This window comes from Agelaius tricolor, unplaced genomic scaffold, assembly GCF_023055355.1.
Source record: "Agelaius tricolor isolate 1412-34295 unplaced genomic scaffold, bAgeTri1.0.p SCAF_9, whole genome shotgun sequence".
Classification (NCBI taxonomy): Eukaryota; Metazoa; Chordata; class Aves; order Passeriformes; family Icteridae; genus Agelaius; species Agelaius tricolor.
In genome coordinates this window covers 44,480,671-44,495,888 of record NW_027269269.1, presented here as the reverse complement: position 1 = coordinate 44,495,888, position 15,218 = coordinate 44,480,671, and the positions used below count along the sequence as shown (strand labels likewise).

General features: G+C 45.9%; 1 protein-coding gene across 1 annotated transcript in view; it reads left to right on the top strand.

The window, feature by feature from the left end:
* The first annotated feature begins 8,584 nt into the window (after positions 1 to 8,584).
* PTGFRN (prostaglandin F2 receptor inhibitor) overlaps positions 8,585 to 15,218 on the top strand; it is a 67,630-nt gene continuing 60,996 nt past the window's right edge. The window contains exon 1 of the mRNA XM_071433748.1: positions 8,585 to 8,897. Within this exon, the coding sequence (XP_071289849.1) occupies positions 8,834 to 8,897 (64 nt within the window). The 5' untranslated portion in view covers positions 8,585 to 8,833. The remainder of the gene's footprint in view (positions 8,898 to 15,218) is intronic.

Genomic DNA, 15,218 nt, shown 5'->3' with positions numbered 1-15,218 from the left:
TAAAGGAGTCAGCTTCCTGAGGGCTTTCACAGATATTGCTAATCATCTTAAATTGAAACAGGACTTCCAAAACCAGCATGTAAATCCCCGTAACACACCTTCAATTTCTGTCTCCAAGGCTACCCAGCTGTCCTGATCCTCCGTGACAAGCTCTGGAAATGCAGTGATACTTCCTTTTGCACTAGTCCTTCCTTGCTCCTCAATCCCCCCTGCTCTGAAGTCATCTTGCTTGCACGAAACACCACTCCACAGCATGGTGGTGGGTGAGGAGCTGACCTCAAAGCCCATGGGAAGTCTGAGGGGCAGGGAATGTACAGGCTCTCACCCCTTCCACCAACAGATAAATGCTGTTTCCCTCAGGGATACAAGAAAATGGCCAGAGCCCCCGTGCAGACTTGCCCAGCTTTGCTCACTCATCTGTGCGAGGGCTGGAGTGGAAGTCTCCTTAAAACAATGCTAATAGGATTTATTCATGCTGTTTTTATCAACCCTTCTTATTCTGCTATAAGACATGCAGTTCATGAATAACAGCCACTGCTCCCCCGTCACAGAAGTGTATTTTGAGGGACACAGTATGTGTAGCCTCATTGAACATTTTCCAGTGACTTTATATGCACACACTGCGCTCTCACAGAGAGCCAAAATCTGCCCTCTTCTGAAGTCCCTTGGGTCTAAATTAGTGAGAGTTTCATATATCGTGATTTGAATCTGAATGTGTTTCCTTGCTTGCAGTCCCTGCGGTCACAGAGTAGGCAAGGGGACTTTGTGCTGTGCTTTACCTTGTGACTTCTGGGGCTTTTGGGGAGTCCTGAAGAACCACATGATCAGCAGACATATTCCCTGTTCTGCCAACACAGGGGCACCTTCTAACAGTGTCCATCTCCCAGGATGCAAGATTTGCCAAGGCACAGGTGTATGGAGTGTCCCATAGAACAGTAACAGGAGCCCTCAGCTGCCAGCTCAGCTGAAGGTCTGGGGTGAGACACAGCTTCTCTGAGTTACTTCTCTGACCATTATCCAAGACTCACAGAAGATGTGCTGGATGAGCTGATGAGCCTTTTGTACTGCAGATCTCCTCAAAACGCTGCAGGGTCAACAGGACAGTGCCAAACTAGAATCAATGAGGCCTTACGCAGACACTCAAGAATAACAAGTCAACCAGTGGATTTGCAGGCAGACTGTAACAGCTTGTTATCTGATGTCCCCTGGGCACAAACACTGAGACATCTGCAGCTTTTGACCTTTTTTTTTTTTGTCTCTGCTGGCTCAATAGCTAGTTAGCTGGTCATTCAATGTGAAAACAAAACAGAGGAAAGGAGAGCAAATTGCAATAGGCAGGAGATGTTGGACTATTAGGATGCCAAAAGAACTGGAAATATATAAGTACAGAGGCTGCTTTGCTCTCCTTTATTATTTGTGCATTAAGCTCTCTGAGTTGGTTTTTGGAACTCTGTTAAAAGCAGGGTTTTCAATATGCCAGTTGTCACTGAACTTTTATGTTGGTTTTATTTTGCATGTATTTTGCATCTCTATTCTCTTTGCTTGGCACTGCAAGTTAGAAATTAACCTGAAAAACACACGTTGAGACTTCACTGACTTTCCCAGACTTTTTTTTGGTCTGAGAACACAAAGCTCTCTTCATAGCATCTCCTCTAGTCCCATCAAGGGAAGGGAAGATCCCCAGAAGACTGACTTCTGGATCATCCTTTGTACTGAGAATGTTCCTTGGAATGCAGTGACTTCACTAGCTTATATGCACGGGGGGTGTGGAGCCTCCTTCCTGTTTCTAGGCTCTTGTTAATAAAGAGTGTGCCCACATTCTCAGACAGGGCCCTAATCACCAGTCTTAGCCTAATCTCTTAATTAATTCCTGTTAATGTAAATGGACTGGAAAAGATTCTTTTAGCCATAGTGTTCAAGAAATTAGAAGTCCTTTTTTGAAGAGACGGTGTGTTTCTTCTTTCATGGTCTGGTATAATGACAGCACTGTCATGCTGTATGAGAAGGATTTCCCACATCCTATGGCGCTCACTTCTCATCCCTGGATTATAGATTATTTTAAATCAACTCAGGATAATAGGTGACAGCTCAGTGTATATTATGTGTAGCATTTCAGTCTAGCACAGGCAGAGACCTCCTGGCCTCTTGTTTCCACAATTTCTGTGCCTCAGAATGGCCTAAAGTTAAGGTTGGGTTACACACCTTGTGTAATAGAAGGCAACAATATGTGAAGTTCAAGGACCTGCCAAAGAAATGCAGTGTTCCTGCTTCTGATTTAATCTGATTTATTCTTATCACATGGATGTCCTGCAATCAAGGTCAGAGAAGGATTTGAGCCTGTTTCTGATGTGGGAAGACAGCAGTCCCACAGGTAAAAAACACAATGAAGAGCTAAGTTCAGATTGACCTTACTGAAAAAAAAGCAAGCTCCCAAAATGGACTGTAACTGGTCAGTTACACTCATGAGAGTGAATCTGGAGCAGGGTAAGAATTGTGGAATTGTACCTGCCCACGTTATAAACAGAGACTCCCCTCTCTCGTGACTTCAATTTTGCCTAGGAGAATTCATATAAAAACAAATAAATGACAAGAGAAATGTTTCTATTGTTTTCCTTCTCTGTATCTAATGAAATCTGTTCCTTTAAAACAGAGCAATATCCTCCCCTATGATTTTTTGCAGTCACATCGCAGAAAGAGAGAAAACCTGAAAGCAAAATTGAGTCCTTTTGATTTTTCCTAGTTCAAGAGAGGAGACATGCCAGTGGGAAGGAGAATAAAAATCACACTGAGTAAATCGGATTTTAAACTGCCTCTAATGATCAACAGCAATTATACAAATATTTATTTCTGGTTTTACAGTTTATTTGTGTTAAGGCCGACAGCAGATTTTTAATTTGATATTCAGTCTTCCTTATTAAAAAAATTGTATCTTTTAGATTGGTTATTTAATTATTTACTTCTGTAGGAGTTCAGAGTGCAAGTTGTTGGGGGGATAATTTTGTCATATACTGCTTTAGAATGTATTTTATCCTCCCTAATTCTTTGGTTGCTTAGGTACTACAGATCAAATCCTGTCTGCACTCAAGTTGACAAGAAAATGTCCAGTAGTTTGAATAGGGTGTTGATTTTATCCTTACTGTTCCTGCCCTAGTGGGAACTGCCATAACATCTAACATCAGATCTTTAGCATCTCTCCAGCACTTTGAAGTGCAGCCCCTCATATTTCATTCACCATCTCAACCAAGAAGCAACAGAGGGATTGCAGCCCTGCTGCTGGAAGTGCAAGAGGGAGGCAGGAGGTAGGAGGATGTGTCATTTATTGCTTAACAGGTTGGATAACCTTTCTGCATGTGGTTTGCTCATGTGGCGACAGCAACATGATGTGCAACCCACAGCCACAGGCAGCTTTTTGCAACCTGCCTGTTTTGCAGCTGTGATGGCTCTAACCTGTGAGACCATCAGTTATCTAGAGATATGCTGGTAAATCTGTATGCATGGAAATATCACGACACACGGGGGTTTTCCTTGTGTGTTTTGTGCTCAAAAGTTCCAACAAATTTCAACACATAGAGTGTTTATGAGTGCTTAAGTAGTCAGGAACCCAAGCTCAGGAAGTCAGATTTGAAAAATCTTAGAAATTTTGTCAGTCTTAGAAAGATGTGCTCTGTTGAAAGGAATCTAGTCTAAAGATGTTCATGAAGCTGGAGTTTATGTTGTAAAGAAACCTGTAGCTGTGGTGTGCTTTCTATTTTCCTGGATTTCATTATGCCTTCCTGCTTCACAGAACAGCTGTAACATTAAACCCATTGAAATTTGTAAAGTGCTCAGAAATCCACTGAAGGGAGGCTGTAGAGGAGTAAAAGGTACTCAATTTTCATTGCTGTTCTATCAAGCAAGAGAGTTTCCAGAGTGTCTTAATAATAAATAAGAATAAATAACTGCAAACTGTAGAATCTGGTCTATGCTCATTAATAGGTACCTTTGGGTCTGTGGTTGAGGAGAATCTCTTTTGAGGAGAAGGTGAGTATAGGTTTGAAGATTTGAATTCAGATTTCAATATCTTCTTTACCACCATAGCTTGAAGCATTGGAGTGTGCTTTAGTAGCGTGTGAACATTATCCAGGTCTACCGGAATTTGAATAATTGTGGCAGATTGTTTGACCATTTTCTTCTGTCAGATTTCAACTAGATTTTCAAATAAATCATTCACCAATATTTTTTCCTCATGGTTTGGTTAGCTCAAGAGCCAGCTGAACAATATTCATCAAATAAATTACTCACTTTTTCCTCATCAATCTGCAAATAATTTATTCACAAATACTTTTACATGAGGCAGCCAGCTCTAGCCAGGACAAATCAAGGTAATTTCCTACGCTTTTGATCACATGCCAGTAGGACTTTATCTTGGACAGCTCAATAGAGACAGGTTTTAATGCATAATACATAAATGGCTAAGCTGAGTTTTTCACAGTTCTTTGTGAGCTCTCTACTATTGCCCATATTTCTGTTCAACTGCTAAAGGGGAATGACAGGGGGGCATACATTTTCCATCCAGGTACGCTCAGAAACATTTCACAAAACCGAGCGTGGGGCTCACGTCAGCCACAACCGTGATGGGGCAGCCCGTTGGCTGGAACACGCGCTCTGTTCATTGGAGCAAGGCGAAATTTAACAAGAGTTGAGAAGAGGAAATGAAGACAAGTATTGTGCCTGCTTGGAGACACAAAGGGAACCTAGGGGCGGAATGAAATCAAGCAACGTGGAATTTCGCCAGCATGCTGGGGATGAAGTCCCTAGCTCTTGAGAAAAAGGTCCTTAAATGAGATGGCACATCCCTGCACAAGATGTCTCCAGGACAACGTTTGTGCTGTGGCTGCCTTTCCCCAGGCTTCTCATGCAAACAGCTTGGAAGCCACTGAGAGCCCTCTTCCTGCCTTAGAGGCTGCTGTGCTGCTGACGGGGCAGTGGAGCACGGCCTTACCTGTCTGTCTGCCCACGCCTCTCGTTTGTTGTGGAGAGCTCCTGGCTGCCACACGCCGGGCAATGGCACCAAAAGGTTTCTCACCTGCTTAAGGTTTGCATCCTGCAGTCTGCACTGCATGAGAGGAGCACTTTTGCATCTCTGCTCCTAAGCAGGTGCTGGGTCCTCATCAGTCCAGGTCCTCCTGCTGTTGGTCATCCCTTCTAAATGTTCTTTATTCTTGCACTCCGTGTTGGATGTGGGCCTCATACACAGACATTTCACCCGATCCTCTGCTGCTCAGGCAACAAGGTGGGGAGAACAAGAGTTGTTTATCCATGTTTGCCAAGAGAGAAACTGCAAAGGCTAGCAAGTGTATGTTGGGGGAGTGGTGCAAGCAGGGAGTGGTTGCGTGTGGGCTTCTTTAGGATCAGGGTGTGTTCATGTTTCATGAACATGTGCATGCATAATAGTGTGTTTAATATAACACTCCAATCTTGATCCTTCCCCGAAATTCTGCTGGCTAACCTAGTTACCCCCAAATGAGAGACACTTTCAGCCTATACATTATGCAGAAATGTAGGTATGAAGAAACGTAAGCAAGCATTTTTACAGCATCATCAATAAATAAGTACGTGCTATCTACTCAAATCAACAGCATGCTAAACACTGAAAGTCAAATGGGATGCCTTCCTGAGAAACAAACAACTGACCATGTATTTACTCTGCAGCTCATGAATAAACATTGAAAATGCACAAAAACAGAGGAAGATATTTGTTTCAACTTGGAGAAAGCTTCTGGCTCAGACTGGCTCTCATAGCTGAACGATACAAAATGGAATTGGCAAGGGGGAAAAATGACATAATCACATACATGTAACAATCCATTGAAAGTAGGACACACAAAAAGGAGAAGAAAACAGGCTTTGAAGGAGAAGGTAGACTAACACAGCGGTCAACTTCAGACCTGCTCTTTCTGGCATCTGTGCTGGCGATTTACCAGCCTTGGAGAAACGGCTCTCAAATTGAAAGAGAATCTCAGACACCTGCTTAAATTGTCACAATGTTACAGAATGAATTTTAACACACCCTGCTGCAAGGCCATGTGCTGAGGAGGGAAGAGCATAGTGATGAATGGCAGGATAAAGATGCTTTCAGGAAAAACACAGATGCAGAAAGAGATTTGGGGACTCAACATGGGTAATGAACTCCACAAGCTTTTTGTACAGCACAGGAAATGGTCTACTTCCATTTTTAGTTATGAGAGAAGGGGGAAAACAATGACTGAGAAATTACTTTTACTCTGAGCACAGCATGTGTGTATAGACCGCAATGACATTGTACCCACGCTGGGTGCCTGCAAGTCAAAAAAACACTTAGAAACACTGGAGTCCAAAAAATCTGCAGTGACCAAAACTAAATCCTACAATGTGAGGCTTCAAAGGAAACAATCTATTCAGTTAAACAAGAAGTTATTAGAAGCACCATGTATGGTTACTTATCCATGAAAATGGGATGGGTATGCAGTTTTGTAGGCAAAGGCATAACAAGTTCTGATGTCTCAAAGTTGAAGTTAGACAAATTCAACCTTGAAAGAAGCAATTTCCTAGCAGCAAGGATAATTAAACATTGGAATAAATTAGTAGGTGGAAGAAGCAGTTGCCACTGAAGAAGACTCCATTACTTGGAGTCTTTAAGACGTGTTGTCTTTCTAACTCACTTTGATCCAGCTGCTGAAGAAAAAATCCATGGTTTTTGTATATGGGTCAGATTAATGGGTTATAGTGGCCCTTCTGTCTGGAAGTCTGACTATATGTAGGGGGAAAATGGTTCTTACTGAAGTAAAAGAGTGAGAGGTGCTTGTTGAGAACACAACCCAGGGCTCAGGACAGCAGGGTTTTAGGACTAAAGCTTGATGAAGGATCAGGAGTTTACCCAGTGTGGTGGAAGCTGACTGGTAAGCTGAGTGAGACATCTAACTTGCTTTCTGAATTTGATGTAAGGGACACGTCTTGGTTTATGGAAGTGACATATTCCAGTGAAGAAAAAGTGTGTTTAAATGCTGGCTAAAGGAGGAGAGCAGAATGACTGGGAACAGGCAGCAAGAACAAGCAGGGATATGAGGGCATTTTGAATATATTTGAAGACAGCCTTGTTTTTTTCATACAACTTTTCCTCAGTCATGTTTGTGGATTCAGCCTCATTTGCTGTCTGGGAGCTGTGAGAACTTCAGTTCTGCACAGGACCAAGCGTCCTCCAGAGAGCTCGTGGCTGCAGCTCTGCAAAGAGGTCGATCTACTCCTTGCAGGAGCTCAGGTAACTGTGGTTGGAGGGTGAAAGTTCTTCTCATCAGTTTTAGGAGGGTCTCATTTCATTCCTATCAGGCAACACCCTCCTTCCTGTAAAGCATAACAGAATAACAAAGTCCAGCCTAAAATCCAGTCTGATAATCATGCTCAGTCAAGAACACAGCGCACACTTCCTGAACCTCGCCCAAGCCAAGTCATGCTCAAGAGCAAGGTGCACTGGAGACGCTAGAATAAAACCTAAACCAGCCATTTTGAGCAGGAGCAGCTGCCCCATGCCATGCATAGGCTCCAGAGATTCCCCACAGGAAAATGTATAACACAGATCCTTCTCTACCACGGTGCCTGGACAACAGACAGCAAGGTGTGCCCAAGGAGAGCACAGATTTCCCAGAGAATGTGGCAAGGGGACTGAAAGAGCAGACAACTGTCCGAGTTACTAGAGAGCCGCCCAGTGCCTCCGCTCTTTGTTTTTACAAACAAACAGGAAATTAAATCCCCGAGCAAACAAAAATCTCTGAGCAGGCTGGGAAGGAAGGTGGTGGAGTTGGTGGCATGAATGCCATGCTGCAGCAGCCCCTTATTAAGTAAACTGGGATCTCAGGCAGGGGGAAACAAACTGAGTCTCAAAAAAGGGCGATGCTGCTTGTGGGGCTGCCTGGCATCAGTGGGTAATGGAGTGGTGGCCTTGTCCACGAAGTGCTTGGGGTAGAGACACACTTGAGAGGGTCAGTGCTCTCCTGCTCCTAACTCAGGCCGTGAGCAGGACAGAATCGCCAGAGCACAGGCAGGCCAATGCTGCCCGTGGAAGGGTAGGGCAGACGATGGGCACAGCCGGCACTGGTTTTTGAGGTCACACAGGCATGGAATGGGGCACGAGTGCCCGCCGTGCCTGGGGCAGGCCAGGATGGGCACAGGACCAGCAGTGACTCCACACGTGTGCGGTGGCTCCGTGCGCGGGATGTGAGCACCGGGGGCACAGCCGAGCCCCGGCTGCGGACACGGGGGGACCCCACCCCGTGAGGCGGGGCCGGACGGGCTCCGCAGCCGGGGCAGGAACGAGCGGCCAAACAGCGTCCCGGCCCCACGCTGCCCAAGGGCCGCTCCCGGGGCTCCAGGGGACGCTCCCGGCCGGGCCAGCCCGCCCTCCCCGCACCGGGGCTTCCCCAAGCCACGTGTGCGCGGCGGCGGCGGCCCCGGGAGGGAAGAAGGGAGGGAGGCGGTGAGGGCAGCGCCGTTCTCCACTGGGCCCTTCTCGGCGAGGCGCTCCCCCGCGGCCCCGCTCTCCGCCCTCCCTCTCCCGCCTGAGGGGAAGGGGCCGGGCCGGGCCGGACCCCGCGCCGCCCCCGCTACCTGCGGGCGGGGGCGGGCGCTGGGAAAGTTTGTCTCTGTGGTTGGCTGCGCCGCGCGGCGCGGCCGGTCGGGGCGGGCGGGCGGCTCCGTGCGCTCGCAGGGCAGCGAGCGGCCGGCCGAGGAGCGCTGCCGCCGCCGGTGCCCCCGGGCCAGCCCAGCCTGCGAGCCCGCGGTCCCGTTCGCCTAGGGAGAGGCGCCGCGCAGCCCTGCCAGCATGGGGCACCGCGGGGAGAGGGCGTCCTGCCTGCCTCTCCTCCTCCTCGTCCTGCTGCTGCTCGGTGAGCCGGGGGTGCGCGGCCGGGGGCGGCGGGGAGGGCGGCCGGGGGTGCTCAGCCACCTTGCCCGCAGGTAGCGCGGCGGGGCTGGGAGGGAGGGAGCGGCCCGCGGGGCCGTGCCCGCCCGGGGCGCGGCGGAGCCCGGCCGGGCGCTGCCCTCGGCGGGGCCGGGCTGTGCCGCCTGGCCGCCGGGCTGTGCCGGCCCCCGGAGCGGGCGGAATCGGCCGGCCCGGATCCCCCGGTCCCCGCTGCTCCCTCCGGGGGATCGCTGCCGGGCATTTCCCCGAAACTTTAGGGGGCCTCCCCGGAGCGGGGGTGGGTTGCGGGGTGCTGCCCGGGGGCTCCCGCAGGCTCCGGGGTCCCGCGGCGCCCCGGCCGCGGAACGTGGCGGTGGAGCCGTAGTTGCTGGTAAAGGAGCCGGAGCGGGGGCTGTGTTGGCGGTGAGGTGAGAGCGCTCTTTCGCTCCGAGAGCTCACCTGGCGGAGGTGAAGCCGCTGGCTGAGGTGGGACCCTCCTTGTGCCTGTCCCCCGGGGCCCGCACCCTGCTCGGGTTCTCCGGGCGCACGGGGTGCTGGGGAAGCAGCGCTTCCCGGAGCCCTCCTGCCGGGCTCCCGGGGTTTGCTGCCTCTGCCGGGAAGTTCTCCCGCTAGGAGATAGCGTGTAATTGTGTAGGTGATGGTTTACGCTGCGTTCAGGTAATTGTGTAGCTGTCGTTAGCGTGACATGTGGCATTGTTCCTTCCTGGTGTCAGTGCCAGCCAGGCAGCGTGCAGGAATAAAGACAAGCAAGCTCTACACAAAAGGGTGGGTGGTAGGTTGTCGTGGGATTTTTTTTTCTTTTATTTTTCCTTTTTTTTCCCTTGTTTTCCCCCCAACGTTGTACTTGTAGCGTTGTTGCTAACCCTGTTACAGATGTAGCAGTGAATGTAAAAGTAGAGAACCAGAAGACCATTCGGGTTAGATAGCTCTATCTTGTATTATTTTAGTGGCTTTTTGTCGGCTCTGGGCAGCCAGAAGGACATCAGGTACAGGTGAGCAAGCATGTCCCACAGGTTACTCTATGTAGTTCATGATTCAGAACACTTGATTAATTGCAGGTAGTAAGTGGGAACCTTTTCCAGATTTCAGGTGGAAAGGAGTAACTAAACAGTGCCCCAGCCCCACAATGCCAACGCTCTTCTTTAAACAAAACTCTATTCACTGACTTAGTTTGTGTTTGTACTTTTGACTTTGCTGTGACTTTTTTTTCCCCCTAAATCTGCCAGAGCACTTTCCTCATTGTTTAGATGTTGAATCTTTCATAGCCAGGTCTGCAGAGCTGAGAGTTGCAGTTGAAAAATCAGTTTCCTAAACCTGGTCTTGTCCTGGTCTTTTTCCTGTGGCTGCTTGCAGGCTGTTGGGGCAGAGGGTGTTCTGCCTCCAAGATCCTACCAGACAAAAGTGTCCACTGTGCTTTCTCTTACTTGCAGCTGACGTTAGTCATCTCATTTATCTTTACAATATAGGCATGCTGCCAGCTGGGGAAACAGTCATGAGCTGGAGAGCTCACCTTCAGTATTTTTGTTTAGAAACAGAAAGGGAATAAGATTTTTCAAGAGGATGGTTTAATAGGACAAGCGGAAAATCAAGACTCTCAGATGCTCAAGGTCACGCAGCAAAAAGTAAAAACTATTAAGGATGACGCACAACAGGAAAGTTGTTTCCTTCTTAAATCAAGATGAAATAATTTGAAGAACTTAAAGTGTGCATGCAGAGATATGTGGCCATTGTTCATGATCTGGTTTGTCTAGATGTTCTGAGTTGTCTCTTGGGGATTTCTTTTTGGTAATTAGAATGGTGCTTTTAAGACTGAAAGTGTTTTTGTGTGCAGAAAAATCTCTGAACTGTAGTCTTATTTGTAGTGTGCATTGTAGAGTGCCTATCTTTTGATACCATTACTTGGTCACTTCTATGAAATATTCCAAAGGTTAAGAGGTTTGGAAAGTAGTCATTTTCTCACTCTGGATGGGAGAAGTACACTTCTGTGAACCATTTCTAGCAGCTCTTTAATGGAGCGATGGCTTGGAGCTTTTGCTGCAAGTGTTGAAGAATTCTTGTGTAAGGGAGGTGGAGGGAAGGAGCTGAAGCATACACAAGTTTATCCCTTGTGAGTACTTAGACTTGACTGTTTTCTTCAGATATTTACAAAATAATCCAGCAAAAGGATGCAAATGGCTGAAGTATTTGGCTGTGACAAATGAGAATGTTTTAATCATTCTTTCTTTTTGATCCAGTACAGTTATAATCTGTTTGGTAAGGAGATTGTGGGATCCTGATACTAAGGTTTCATCTAGTGTCTCTTTTCTTCCTTCCTCTGGTGTGGTTAGATCCTGAGAAAGGAGGGCACTATAAGAGCGTTGTGCTCTGTCTGTTTCATGTGTGATTTCACTCTGCAGCCAATCTACCTAATCAACCTGTGAAATGCTCTGGAAACCAAAACATCTCTCCTAGGACAAGACGGCCAAAAACCAAACAAGCATCTGATTGTTACCAGGGCTCAGACAGTAAAGTAAACAATAAGCATTCAACCTCCTGGATTTTTTTCCTGGTTCTTGTTTGAGGTCCAAGGTAATAATTTCAGTGGATCTGAAAAAAAAAAAAAAAGGTTTTTCTTTAAATGCTATGGGGCATGAGGAGGGCATGTACTCAGTAGATCCTGGGGGAAAACCACTGATAATGGGTTTTCCAGAGATGGCCTTTTTCTTACTCACCTTTCAGACCTGTGTGGCACTCGCTGTCTGCTATGATGAAAGTCAGTTCCAGCGTGCCAGAACCCCAGGAGCTGTGTGTTTAGATGGATGGAGTTGTTTCCTGCATCTCGTGTCTGAAATTATTTTTTGTTTCTTTTCCTCAGAAGCTACAACAATTAGTCATTTGAATCAAGGTTTAATTCAAGCTCTGCAATAGAAGGCTTTTGGTAATTAGTGTAAGTTATTGTGATCATGCACTTCAAGGAAAAGCATGCTTTAATCTTTTCTTGCATTTGCAGCTGAAGGGGGAGCATTAGAGAAAGGGAGAGCCTCAAGGTTTAGGGCAGGGAGGCAATGAAAGGATGATTGCCTATGGAGTGTTCAAGGTATGTTAAAGTGGAATCTGCTCCCTCTTTCCTTTCTGGTGCCTGCTCACCTGCAGGTGAGCCCAGGGCTGGCCCTGGAGGCTTTTGCCTGCCTGTTCTTGGAAGGAGGCAGGCTCAGATCCTTACTGGTACTCAGAGAAGGCTTACAGCTAGACCTGCCTATCTCCTGTGACTTAGGAGGTGGCTAAAAAGGCTTCCAAAAAGGAATTACAGACTGCTAATGCACTGGAAGCATGTAGTGAACTGGAACTGGGTTGGTGAGGCACTGAAGGGCAGGTGGTGTTGCTGAGGAGGAAGCTCTTTCCCTGTGGCTTTGTCATGCTGATGTATTTTCTTGCTGTGTAGGCTGCGGGAACATGTGGGAATCGAGGGGTGAGCACTGTAGTGAGTGTTTGTTCCTTTACATCCTGTGTTCTTTAGGGGTGGCAGATGATAGCTTAGTCACCTTCTCTGGCTCTCTTGCATCTTTGTAGGTGCCTGTCTTGGGCTGCTTTTTAGGGAGTCTAGGTGCTTTTTCTGAAATTCTTTGACCTTGTTCCCCAGGTTTCTCGATGGCTACATTTCAGTGTAGCAACAGCTTGCTCTCTTTAGGTAGCCTCTGTTGTGTTTGGCTCTAATCCCCGAACTGAGGTATAAACCTGCCTGAACAAGATTTGAAGTAAGCAGTAGGGGTCATTTAAAAATGCAGCCACATGCTTGATTAGAGGGGAATGTGCTTAAGAAAGAATATATATCCATCCCTCTAGTTATATAAACAAACATTCAGGAACATTTGAGATTTCAGCTTTCACATCTAATGTATTCATGGGTTGATTTGTTTCTATGTGGTTGTTTCTTGTTGTTGTGGGTTGGAGTTTTTTTTGTTCCCATCTCCATAATCCTTGTCAAACACTAACCTGCAAAACAGAAATGTATGGGTTTTTCTTAGAAGGGAAATGGCTACATATCTGAATAAGGTATTCTTAGAAAGTGAGCATTTCAGTTGTCTGGTTTTAGATGCCTTTCAGTGATATATTTTATGGTGTGTGAAGTTCTGTGTTTTAGAAGGAAGGGAAAGGGGACACATTGTCTGACAATGTGAATTCTTTCAGATTATGTATAGAAGTCGATTGAAAGTTAAGTTGGAAAGAACTTGAGGAAGACAAGGAGCTAGGTCAAAGTAGTGGTTATGTCAATGTCTATAAAAGTCTCTAGTACTTTCAAAAGAAAGGTATTAGATGGAGTATAGAGTCAGTCTGTATATTGGAATGCAAATAAAAATATCTGTTTAATACTTTGCTTTTGACTTTTATTGGAGATGTTACCAGGCCTCTGATATTTGTTCTGCTTTCTCAGATCTGTGATAGTAAGTGATAAAGTCTTATAGACTTTAAAGTTTTATAGAGACCTGTGAGGTGAAATTGTCTAGGCATGTTTCCATTTCTGTCCAAGAATAATAAGCAGTTTCCAGCTTGACCCCAGTTCCTAACCTGCACAAGGTACCTCAAAACTGTATTGAACAAGGCAGGGAGTGACTGTCATAAGCAGGTTTGAAGTTGTTAGAATTTCCTGTTCTAAAGACGAAATGAGCTTACAGGGAGATACCGGTTTCTCAATGGTTCTCAATTTTCCCCTTTTTTTTTGTCAGTTGATTCTATAGAAAGCCTCAAATTTCAGTTGTCTTTCAAGATTCAAATATCTATTGAGAAGAGACTTTAAAAATAATGAGAAACTTTTAATACACCTTGTGTCTTGCAAGGGGCAAAGGTGTAAAATCAGTTTCAGACCAAACTGCTTTTGGATGAATTGACAGATAGCTGCTAAGGTGCCAAAAGTCTTCAATAATGTCTTTCCAGATGATCAGCATATATAAAATAGGATAAGAAGCAAGACAGAAATTAAGGAACTTAAAGTTTCTTAGGTCTTTTGAGTTTCATATCAGAAGCTGGTTTATTCATATACATGTAAGATTTCATAAATGTAAAGCATAACTGATTTCTTCTTAATGAAGTCTGAGACAGAAAAAAAGGATGGGTTTTTTTGGTTTTGATTTTTTTCCCCATTCCTTCCAGAGTTGGAAGTGGTTTCAAAGCTGGGTTTCCAGTGGAAACTGTATTCAACTGTGGCATTCTGACCAAGTCTAAAGTGAGTTAGGTAGAAGGTAGAACTGGTGTTGCTAAATGCCTTTGTTGAGTCTTGAAAAAGTTATAAAGCAATGTGGTAATGCTTGTAGATTTGAGTCCATGTGACTGCCATGGGGACTGCTTGAAACTGGCGCTGGAGTGTTGCACTTGGTGCTCCTGTTCATTACCCTGGAGGAGGCAAGTTGTGGGGAAAGAGGGGCTGAAGAAGCAGCCTGGGGAGCAGTATCTGTTGTGTGCAGCAGAGGCAAAATCCTGCTGCAGAAATATGAAGAATTGCTGAAGCAAGCTGAAGTATTTGACTAGTGATAATCTCCACGGCCAGATGGAATTTGCATGGATGCTCTAAAGGATCTGTTAGCTGAGCTATGGGAAGAAGAGGTAAGAAAGGCAGAGAATCTTGGACAGGATTTCCTTTAAAAAAGAATCTGAGGGTGGTTTTTAGAATTAATTGACTTGTGAACTTCAGGAATGAGAACTAATTCAAGACTGGAGCTCCCAGGCAATCTGTCACAGCTGCCAATAAGCAGGGCTGGCAGCAATGCCTGTAGTATATCTGCTTGTTACTGTTTTTTATGAGTGCCATCTCTTAAATTGTTTATTATTCTGCAGGACTTCAGGCATTCATGCTGAAATTTCCTGGATGTCTACCACAGGTTGACTTCCCCCCCTCCCCCAGGAAACACTGCTCCCCTCGCTTTCTCATTTCTCTTGAAATGCTCCAGTATTTCCAATAGTTACACTTGGGAAGGCAGCAGGGTGAATTCTTTTTTTCCTTTTTGATTCTTGCAGGTTCTAGCTATTTCTTCCTTGTCACTCTTGAACCAATAATAATCTCAGCTGCCAAGTTTGGAAGTTCTAGCACAACCCTGCTGTGGTTTAGAACAAGAACTGGAAATTTGGCTGGAGTGTTGACTCTGCATCAAGAATGTGGCTTTTGCTGTTCTTAGGAAAATGTCCAAATTTGGCCACATTATAGACTTGGAAAAGCATCAGTTTGTAAAAGCTTAATAGGGAATTAGTCTCAGGTCCCTAGAGAAAGCATTCTGTCATTGCTTGTAAGGTGTCAAAGGATTACAACTGCAGTTGG